Consider the following 11,747-nt stretch of genomic DNA (forward strand, 5'->3'; position numbering starts at 1 on the left):
GTTATCATCTCAAATTTCTCAAATTGCTAAGCTCACGTTTATTGTTTGTTAAAGCAATCAAGAAAACGAAATACCACTTAAATCAATAATCACCATTTTTCAAGCTTTTATTCCACCGATGAACTGACAATCCGATCGATAAGATCGTTTTATCCTCCCGAAAAAAAGGACACCGACACAACAAGACAAATTGATGAGGATGAAAAAGTAGATCTCGATGCAAAAAAATATATTACCCCGAAAGCTGAACCTGTACGTAATAACGAGCGAAGAAAATGTGTATTAAATAACAAACGGTTGTAACGAGAGGCGAACGATATCTTCTTTTCATCAAATAAACCTCCACAAGTACGCATCCGGTGTGGCCCTTTTACAAACAAACAAACGGCCCAACCAAAACTGCACAGCAGCAGTCTTGGTATGAAAATATGCTAACCGCTCGCACACGAAAATTGGAACAGGCGAACATTAAGGGGAAATGAAAAGAAAACTGTTGTCACGTTAGGTGGCAGAAAAACGCACGGTGAAAACGGGAAACCGAAGGTAAATAATTATTTATCGATTATCGACATCTTTTGCGAGCCATCTGCCACCGGGATCACCCACAAACACTCTCCGGTGGGCACAAAATCGAAACAAAGTCTTCACTCTTACCCGTGTGTATACATCATCTTCATCACGGTCGACAACCGTTCTCGGCGCGAGGTTCGAACAGAGACGGAACGAGCCGGAAAGGAAAAGACGATTTCAATGGTATCCTCATTATCGTTCACCATTATCAAGATTTACCGAAAGTGAGCCAACATCCGGAAGCAGGCATCACAGGCATCACCATGGTAAAGTCTTGCACGGGAAGACTGTCATCATCGTAGGCAGAAGATGAATCCGACGAAAGACCACCATCATCGACATTCCTTCCGCTCAAGGGCACTCTCGATTTCGCCAATGCCCAGCTGTGTTCTTGGGCAGTAGATTTATCTGATCAGTTTTTAATCGAAAACGCGTCCTTCATCGCGTAAGATAATCAGGAGGACTTTACCACCGGGACACGAAAACCGTTCCGTGACTCATGTAACACAAATCCAAACCACCGACTTCTCCATTGTGTCGTTGGACGTAGGATAATTGTCGACAAGACTTGACACGTTCCGGATGTTGGAACATGGTTACGCTTTGTTTTGTTTTATCTCATCGATTTCCGATAGCGAAAGCGCATAAGCTGAATCGAATATTCATTTGTGTGGAGCCTTAGTTCCTTTCCTGGGGCCGATCACACCGAAACGTCCACATTCTTATCACGCAAGGATTTCCGTTTGCGAAGACAAATGGAGGAGACAGTAGGTGGAAGAAAAAGGAGGAATTTAATTAAAGCAATCGTTCACATTGATTGAACCACCAGGAGGCCCGGTGATGTGGCTTGGGTGACTTTCCGTTTCGGTTTACTTGTTACCTTTACGGCGCGATAAAAACCTTGACTGCGGGGATGCCTTCCTTTTTTCCTTTTGACATTAAATCAAAGTCCTTGATATCCTTGATATTTTGGACAGCACGGAAAGAGGAGAAGAAATAACAAAAGAAACATTCTTTTGTCCACCTGTTTTTTTCTTGAGGAATCCTTGAGCAATAGTACGTCTAATGTTGGTATCTCTGGTAATATTTTATACAAAAGCCTGTGCTAATGCTCGCCGTATCGAGAATTCAGACCGAAGCGGATGATACAATTACATCCTTTCCACGTGCATCAAGTGTCAAGAATTGGAACGGTATCGTGAAATTTCCGCGGGCTGACAGACAACCGGCGCAGCTAGTTAGAGCTCGTGACGTATCATCATGACATAATGGTTGGCATTTCATGGATCACATTTTCCCGGTAAACCTGGTCGGGCCACTCTCCATCGCTTTACGTTGCATAATTAAACGTAGTAAATGGACTACGCTGCTTCACTTCACCTGTCGATTAGCGAGCTATTTCTTGGGGGGCGATTAATTTTTAATATTTTAATCTAAAATTTGTTACTCTACGGAGGGATTCGTCCGACAATAGCAGTACAGCGAGGGAGAAAAAAAGTATATTAATATGAACAAATTAAATACTTAATGAATTAAAAATTCGCATTTTTTTTTCTTTCGATTCCAATGTCAATTAAATATCCTTATTTTGTAAAAAAGCAATTAGATATACTTCACTTATAGTATCAATAATTCAAATAATTATAGATTTACACATTCAACTTTTTTCGGTTATTCTTTTAACAAACATATTTTCCAGGATATAAAAAGGATTCGGTTCATTTTTATATATTTAGTACGAGGTTTGAAGTTTGAAGTGCAATTGAATCTACTTTTTATTTGCATTACCGGCTTTTCCTTAAGTAGATGATTAAACACAACTAGTAATCTAAGACAACAACATCTAAGACAACTAGTAAGAAAGACATTCGCGTAATCCATCTTTGAGTTCTATGTAAACAACGTTTATTCGATCTGGTCCACAAATTGTAAGAATAATAAAATAAATAATAAAAATAATAAATAAATAAAAAATAAAAAAATATGAAATGTTGAAGTTGTTTTATGACCAATCAGCTTAAGTGTATGAGGGGCGTCGCCATTGCTGCAGATATACACCTTGATATTATCAACAGATTGAAGATTTTTGGGTAGCTGATATTTGTAGAATCTTTTTGTTTTGTGACTCTATTCTTGAAGAGATCCATTTTGTGGTTTTCGTTGGCTTTATTTACCTTTAGCAAGTTAGTCAAATCCGGATGAGATTTGAACCCCCGTTCGTGTCGTGTTGGACCGGCGCCCCTCCCGCTTATACCACCAGGCCGCCTCATTTATGCTGTGCTATTTATGATAGACATTAATAAAAGATGCAAAGATTTCTTTATACACTTTACAAGCTTTCATATCTTTTTGATGCCTGTGGCATTCCAGTAACTTTCTGCTTTAAGATCTAGTCACGTTGTCCAAAAAAAGAAGAATTGAATTTCACAATTCATAAATGAAATGAATGCAGTTTTGTTATCAATATGCATCCTTTTAGCAATCCGTTTCCAACGATTGCCAAGTATTGCAGTAGATTAAACAAAGCATAAAATACAATTTATTACGCTGTGTGTATACGTTTGGTTCATCAGCATTTTTATTTAATTTGATTATCCCTTTAGCACACAGCTCCAAAGGTTCATTTCCCAAGGTCGAACTTTAGCCATTTTTATCTCTCCCCACCATTATTCCCGGGCTTCAACAATCTATTTGCTCCTTCGTGTCATAACATTTTCCGCCGGTTATTATCATTTATTATCATCGCTCTAGGGATTGCACTTAGGATTTGCTGTACCGGCGTCCATTGCTCGGTGGCAAATCCGTGGGCAGACAGGTTTACATCCGCTTACTCCTGACCAAAGCCCTTGCAGTATGATACGATGAAATAAAACTTGTCTAGTTGACACAACCGTGCCGTAGATGGAGCGTAAAGACGATGGAAGAGACTTTAATCAAATTGTTTGCCAACAAGGTCAACCGTTTGGTGCGCTCGTGTTTGTAATAGTAGGAGAAGAGAGTAAGATAAACAAAGCGACAATCATTAATGGAGCTTTTTTACGCTGATGGAAATAAAGACTTCATAGCTGGTTGGTTGTCGTTTTTTTTCCTATCGCAAATTGTTGCTGAAATTCGTTAGAAAATATATTGTTTATTCTTAACAACCACAACAATTAGATGTAACAAATATAAAATTTTAAGTTACACACTATCATCACTTAGACTAGGCGCCTCCATTATCCATGATTATAGTGCGCAGCAAGGAATTTTTAATGGTTTCCTTCTTTAGCATACAATTGTTTTAATTTTTTCCGCCCCGTTTACTGGATGGTTACCCTACTGTTCGTAGGTTTTAAATATTCCATCATCACACGCGGCAACAAAACCAACGAAATGAGGAAAATGTAAAACAAATTCCCTCCCGCATTCGAAAGCACTCTCCATAGCGGACGCTTCTAATTATCCACAGCAAATCATATTTTGTGCTGTTGCAACAATTGCAACGAACATAATAAACACATGGAAGGGATAGAAATGCATATTTCCATTTCGCTTGCAACACGTCAGGCATGAAAGGCAAGAGCGTGCCACACCGTAATGAGCCGTAATGAATGCGCGGATGAAAGCAATGGAAAGTACGTTTCAACGCGTTGGTATGAAAACAACTTGCTATTTGAATTATTTTTTCCGTTGTTCGTGCTTGAGAAAGGACGGGGCTTCTGCCTGTGATTCAGACACGAGTATTTCAATTAAAACTATCATCTGCTACAATATACAAGCAATTAAATAAACTATCTTGTCTTCCTTTTTTTTGTAATACATAATTAAAACACTTTTTTTTTTGCTTCTTCATTTTAATGAATCTTCCATTTTGCTCATTTTCTTTTCAGGGGTTGGCATTTATGATTCTTCCATTTCTGCCCGCGTCGAATCTTTTCTTCCCGGTGGGTTTCGTGATTGCCGAGCGCGTCCTTTACATGCCATCAATGGGTTTCTGCATACTGGTCGGTTACGGGTTCCATCTACTATCGGAACGCTGGTCACGCAAAATGACTTGGTGCTGTCTGGGCGTACTGCTGCTGACACACTCCATCAAGACGTACAACCGGAACGCGGACTGGGAATCGGAGTACTCGATCTTCATGTCCGGACTGAAGGTAAACCAACGGAACGCGAAGCTGTTCAACAACGTGGGCCATGCGCTCGAGAGTGAGGGCCGGTTTGAGGAAGCGCTACAGTTCTTCCACAAAGCCGTCAGCGTGCAGGAGGACGATGTGGGTGCACACATTAACGTTGGCCGTACGTACAACCATTTGAAAATGTTCAAAGAAGCGGAACAAGCTTACCTGAAGGCGAAATCATTGCTGCCGAAGGCGAAACCGGGCGAATCGTACCAGGCGCGCATCGCACCGAACCATCTGAACGTGTTCTTGAATCTTGCGAACCTTATCTCGAAGAATGCGACCCGGCTGGAGGAGGCGGATTTACTCTACCGGCAGGCGATCAGTATGCGTTCCGATTACACGCAAGCGTACATCAACCGTGGTGACATACTGATCAAGCTGAACCGCACCAAGGAAGCGCAGGAGGTGTACGAACGGGCACTTCTGTACGACAGTACCAATCCGGACATTTACTACAATGTAAGACGTGCTATTGGGAAATTGTTTTCCACTGACGACTAATGGATATTTCGCTTTTCTATACTTTAGCTTGGTGTTGTCTTTCTCGAGCAAGGCAAAGCGTCGCAGGCATTAGCGTACCTGGACAAAGCGCTTGAATTTGATCCCGAGCACGAGCAGGCACTACTCAATTCAGCCATACTGCTGCAAGAGTTGGGTCGTCCGGAACTGCGCAAAATAGCTCGCGAACGTCTGCTGAAGCTACTAGCTAAAGATGGTAAGTTTAACTTACTTAAATCTTTTATGAACAGTTCTTCTAATTGTGTCTCTTTTCGTTTTGCTTTTTAGAAACCAACGAACGGGTCCATTTCAATCTCGGCATGCTAGCAATGGACGACCGCAATACGGACGAAGCCGAAAATTGGTTCCGTCGTGCAGTGCACCTTAAGCAGGACTTCCGTAGCGCGCTGTTCAATCTGGCACTGTTGCTAGCGGACGATCATCGACCCCTAGAGGCTGCACCATTCCTAAACCAGCTCGTCAAATATCATCCGGATCACATCAAAGGATTGATTCTCCTGGGTGACATCTACATCAACAACATTAAGGATCTGGACGCGGCGGAGAATGTAAGCAAGCCCACCTATATATCACCGTCCATTCGCTAATTGTTTGTTTACGATTCCAGTGCTATAAACGCATACTGCAGCTCGATCCAATCAACATCCAGGGTTTGCACAATCTGTGCGTGGTGTATGTGGAGCGGGGTAAACTGCTACAGGCGCAGGATTGCCTTTCGCACGCACACGAACTGGCGCCGGGCGAGGAGTACATCGGCCGTCACCTTCAAATCGTGCAAACGCGCATTAATCGCTTGCGCCAGACACCGGACGGTAGCCGGGAGAAGGAAATTGCCTTTGCCGATTATGATCCGCAAGAGTTCGGTGGTACCGGCGGTGCCATGGCGTCCAGAAATGTGGACCTGTCGCTCGGCAAAAGCATTGTACATAGTAATGGTGAACAGCCGGTCAACCAGCAGCCGACCGATATGCGTGAAAACGTCGCAGATGAGCGGTATGGCCATGATAATAAACAGAAAACAGTATTACCTCACCAGCAGCTGGATCAGCAGCAGCAGCACGCTGAACCGGTTCCGCCGGATGATGATCCGGTTTTTCTCGAATCGGAGAGCACAAACAATCTACAAAGTTACGCAGCACCGACAGTCGATAGTATAGCGCACAAATCGAACCATCGGGCGGATGATGGTAGTGGTAAGCTAACGGCTACCAGCCATCGTGATGAGCTGCCTGCGGTGAAACGAGACTCCAGCCATCCGTCCGATGGTTCGCTTCATCATGTTGCGGCACATCCTGCGCAGCACCTGCATCGACCGGCTACGATTGGACAGGATCTGGACGATCCATCGTCCGGGATGTCATAGCATCACATACTGGACTACAAGCTAGATTGTTTCAAAATCAACTAGGAAACCAGCACCTCCTCCCCCCCGAGCATTGGTCTCATCTTCCCTGTACATAGGTAGAGTGAACAGTGGACAGTGGCAACGTTAGCACGCGAGGATCAAACGAAAAAAAAAACGTAACAGTGGAGGTACAGTGTACGTGTTCCTAGCGGAAATGGACTGCGAAAGATTAACTTTTGACTGATTTGTTAAACCAGAACTAACTGCTAAGCACACACCACACTTATGGATCTCACAAAGATCGTAGTGAACGGAACGTAAAACAGTGCATTGAATGCACTTTTCTAGCTGAAAAGACGAGAAGAATGGTGGCACAGAAGGATCCTTAATGCTGAAAAAAAAGAAGAAAAAACATGAAACAACCCCCCCCCCCCCTTCCTGGTTTTTGTTTTGTTGCATTTCCAGGTAGCAAATTGTTAGGTGCGAATTGTAAGAATGTGGTATTGAGCGATTGCGTTTATCGGTTTTGTGAGTGTGGATGTGCGCGGGCGCGCGCGCGCGTGTGTGTACGTAAATTGTTAGGATTGTATGATGATATAAAAAAGGGATATTTTCTATATATACAACCATAATTGTGAATGCGATAGAAGCGAAATGTAGTATGAACAGGTTGGCTCTCCTGGAGAGGATTGTTAGCGGTTACAGAAGCGATGTAACAGATGAACACGTAGTTATCGAACCGTACGATGTTGGCCTTGGAACGATTTGGTAAGAATGTTGGCAACATGAAGGAAAATGAAACCTACTACCCTGCCAGCATAGCGGAAATGTATAGAAATGGTGAACTGATGAGAAATTAAGTTTTCTATCGATTTACAACACACAAACAATACGGACTTTCAGTGAAGAAAAAAAAGTCAGCGGATCTGCACTTCCTTGCTCGTGAGTATAAAAGAGAGACAAGGAGAAAACAAAACAAGATTCCATTACAACCGTCACTAGACGAAAACATACAACCAACGTCGATTCGCTAACTACCTAAACCGAGAGGGTAAAAAAAATGGAAAGTTTAGAGTGTAACCCCCCCCCCCAAAAAATATAGCAGAAACGAAGGATTAGCAAAACGAATTATGTATTTATATACAAAACACATGCAGACGTGGTACACAGCTACAGAAGCTAGCAGAAGGCCACAACGTAATACACAAATCTCACCCAGCGAAGATTTTCGTGCTCTCACACACATACACTCACGGTTCCATCCGGGCTAGTGTTATGTGTTATGTTTTGTGTTAACGGTAAACATTATTCGGCAGAACAGAAATTCATAAGCCAAAACCAAAACCAATCCAACCACAATCGATGGATGAATCCCTGTTTGAAGTATTTTTTACTCCTCGTTCCTGGCTTAAAATTGATATTAAACGTCTGAGAGATTTATGCGTGTGTATTGGGTCGTGTGTACTTAAGGGAATGGAATATATTGTTACTGTATGTGCGCGTGTGTTTGTGTGCCTGGACTGAAGAAGAAGCAGAAGAAGAAGAAGCAAATGTTTAGTAAAATGGCAAGCGCGATCGATGGCAAGCTGTACAGCAGAACTCTTATTAATGGTGTAAAAAGAAGCGATCGTGAGGAGGATGTCCGGTGAGTAGTAGCAAAATGCGATTTAGTACTAGCAAAGTTCCGGAAGTACTCCGGCAAGAGATGTATAAAAATGTTCGGAGAGAATGAAAAGAAAGGGTAAGGCGAGAGAAAACAAGAGCAGCAGAGCAGATAAAGGACATTGTGATTATATAGAAACTACAACACTTAAAAACACAAAAAAAAACAAAACTGGTGATGGGATAGTACTTAAACACTACGCCACAAATTTCCATTTGTTTCCTAAACCTAGGATGGAATTTAATTCTAATTATGAATATCATTTACAGTTGTAAGCACACATTCCATTTGCATTTACTTTCAATCAAGCATCTTTTTTACGTAAAACCCGGCAACCATTTATTGCTCCAATCGTTGTTAGTTGGTATAATTATCGAATGGTAGAGTTTTGTTCATCGGAAACAGATACTTTATCGCTTTCCTATTTCCGTACACGAAAACAAGCAATGGCGAACATGGTTCGGTTCGGTTGCTGTATGCACATTACAGCAATCGGTCGAAACCGACGGTCCGTTGGAAGTGCGTGTGGTAGTTTTATGAAGAAGTATTTGTCCTGAATAAAGACTCACTAAAAATGAAGTGAAAATGATCGCTTTAAATACATTCAATGGTCTTTCTTTCTATTGAGAAAAGTTCTTTTCCTGTAGCTCGACCCAGAACGTATCATCTAACTACCAGGCCACCAAACATCGTTTTTATCATTACATTTCCCCCTCTCGCTCGCCAAAGTGTGCGGTGCGCTTGAGGTAGCTCCACACGGAGCGCTGCACACAGGAGCAAGTGTGCGATGCGCGCCCAGGAGCGCAGTTTCGCAGCACAAGGAGCGCTGCACACAGGAGCGATTCCTGCGATACAGCTACCTCTTTTTCCCGTGAGCTGTACGGGAGCGCGCACAATAAGATGACCATAGCGGTTGAAATATCTCTTTCGCTCTTGACCCACTAGCTATAAGAAATTATCAATTTTTTTGAATTTTTTTATTTACTTTTTGTTTTCCATTCTTTTTTTATTTAAAGCATTATTTGAGTGAAAAGAAACTTATTGCAACAATTTCGCATTAAAATATATCACATTTAAAAATTTTGCTAAATTGCTGAAAAATGAGGAAAATTTTACATTTTCTCAAACAGGGTAAGGAACTTGGTTCCTCGAATAACTTCTGGCACAGACATCTTAGGGCATGACCGTCCAAGAAGAAAATGTAGCCATTGGTGCCATCTATCGACCACAGGTTAAAGATTGGCGATCCGTTAAATACCGACCGAGTTATAGCCAAAACTTGGTGCAAAAATGAGGAAAATTTTACATTTTATCAAACAGGGTAAGGAACTTGGTTCCTCGAATAACTTCTGGCACAGACATCTTAGGGCATGACCGTCCAAGAAGAAAATGTAGCCATTGGTGCCATCTATCGACCACAGGTTAAAGATTGGCGATCCGTTAAATACCGACCGAGTTATAGCCAAAACTTGGTGCAAAAATGAGGAAAATTTTACATTTTATCAAACAGGGTAAGGAACTTGGTTCCTCGAATAACTTCTGGCACATAAATCTGAGGGCATGGCCGTTCACGAAGAAAATGTAGCCATTGATGCCATCTATCGACCACAGGTTAAAGATAGGCGATCCGTTGGATACCGACCGAGTTATAGACAAAACTTGGTGCAAAAATGAGCCTTAGTAAATTTTAATTTTTTTGATTTTTTGACTATTTTTCACTCTTTTTTTAATTAAAGCATTTCTTGAGTGAAAAGAATCACATTGCAACCGATTGGCATTAAAATAAATCAATTTAATTTTTTTTGCAAAATTTCTCAAAAAAACGTAAGGGGTAAGCCTTATGAAATTTTCGAGTGGAAAATTTTTTTGAAATTTTTTTCTGATTTTTTATTCTTTTTTTAATTTAAAGCATTATTTGAGTGAAAAGAAACTTATTGCAACAAATTCGCAATAAAATATATCACATTTTAAAATTTTGCTGAATTGCACAAAAATGAGAAAAATTTTACATTTTATCAAACAGGGTAAGGAACTTGGTTCCTCCAATAACTTCTGGCACAGACATCTTAGGGCATGGCCGTCCAAGAAGAAAATGTAGCCATTGATGCCATCTATCGACCACAGGTTAAAGATTGGCGATCCGTTGGATACCGACCGACTTATAGGCAAAATTTGGTGCAAAAATGACCCTTAATAAATTTTCTTTTTTTTGAATTTTTTGATTTTTTGATTATTTTTCACTTTTTTTTTTATTTCAATCATTATTTGAGTGAAAAGAAACTCATTGCAACCAATTGGGATTAAAATAAAACAATTTTATTTTTTTTGCAAAATTTCTCAAAAAAAACGTAAGGGGTAAGCCTTATGAAATTTTCGAGTTGAAATTTTTTTGAAATTTTTTTTTCGATTTTTTATTCTTTTTTTAGTTTAAAGCATTATTTGAGTGAAAAGAAACATATTGCAACAAATTCCCATGAAAATATATCACATTTTTCAATTTTGCTAAATTGTTCAAAAACAGGGTAAGGAACTTGGTTCCTCGAATAACTTCTGGCACAGACATCTGACGGTATGGCCGTCCAAGAAGAAAATGTAGCCATTGGTGCCATCTATCGACCACAAGTTAAAGATTGGCGATCCGTTGGATACCGACCGAGTTATAGGCAAAAGTTGCTGCAAAAATGAGAAAATTTTTACATTTTATCAAACAGGGTAAGGAACTTGGTTCCTCGAATAACTTCTGGCACAGACATCTGAGGGCATGGCCGTCCAAGAAGAAAATGTAGCCATTGATGCCATCTATCGACCACAGGTTAAAGATTGGCGATCCGTTGGATACCGACCGAGTTATAGGCAAAATTTGGTGCAAAAATGACCCTTAGTAAATTTTCATTTGTTTGAATTTTTTGATTTTTTGATTATTTTTCACTCTTTTTTTTATTTCAATCATTATTTGAGTGAAAAGAAACTCATTGCAACCAATTGGGATTAAAATAAAACAATTTTATTTTTTTTGCAAAATTTCTCAAAAAAAACGTAAGGGGTAAGCCTTATGAAATTTTCGAGTTGAAATTTTTTTGAAATTTTTTTTTCGATTTTTTATTCTTTTTTTAGTTTAAAGCATTATTTGAGTGAAAAGAAACATATTGCAACAAATTCCCATGAAAATATATCACATTTTTCAATTTTGCTAAATTGTTCAAAAACAGGGTAAGGAACTTGGTTCCTCGAATAACTTCTGGCACAGACATCTGACGGTATGGCCGTCCAAGAAGAAAATGTAGCCATTGGTGCCATCTATCGACCACAAGTTAAAGATTGGCGATCCGTTGGATACCGACCGAGTTATAGGCAAAATTTGGTGCAAAAATGACCCTTAGTAAATTTTCATTTTTTTGAATTTTTTGATTTTTTGATTATTTTTCACTCTTTTTTTTATTTCAATCATTATTTGAGTGAAAAGAAACTCATTGCAACCAATTGGGAT

The 11,747-nt window shown here is 40.3% G+C and overlaps 1 protein-coding gene across 6 annotated transcripts in view; it reads left to right on the forward strand.

The window, feature by feature from the left end:
- LOC125766968 (protein O-mannosyl-transferase Tmtc3) overlaps window positions 1–8,863 on the forward strand; it is a 169,060-nt gene extending 160,197 nt beyond the window's left edge. For all 6 annotated transcript variants that reach the window (XM_049433118.1, XM_049433117.1, XM_049433119.1 and 3 more), the window contains exons 10-13: window positions 4,440–5,192; window positions 5,262–5,448; window positions 5,520–5,800; window positions 5,860–8,863. In XM_049433118.1, coding sequence (XP_049289075.1) covers window positions 4,440–5,192; window positions 5,262–5,448; window positions 5,520–5,800; window positions 5,860–6,615 — 1,977 coding nt within the window. In that variant the 3' untranslated portion in view covers window positions 6,616–8,863. The remainder of the gene's footprint in view (window positions 1–4,439; window positions 5,193–5,261; window positions 5,449–5,519; window positions 5,801–5,859) is intronic.
- The last annotated feature ends 2,884 nt before the right edge of the window (window positions 8,864–11,747 follow it).

This window comes from Anopheles funestus, chromosome 3RL (assembly GCF_943734845.2).
Source record: "Anopheles funestus chromosome 3RL, idAnoFuneDA-416_04, whole genome shotgun sequence".
Classification (NCBI taxonomy): domain Eukaryota; kingdom Metazoa; phylum Arthropoda; class Insecta; order Diptera; family Culicidae; genus Anopheles; species Anopheles funestus.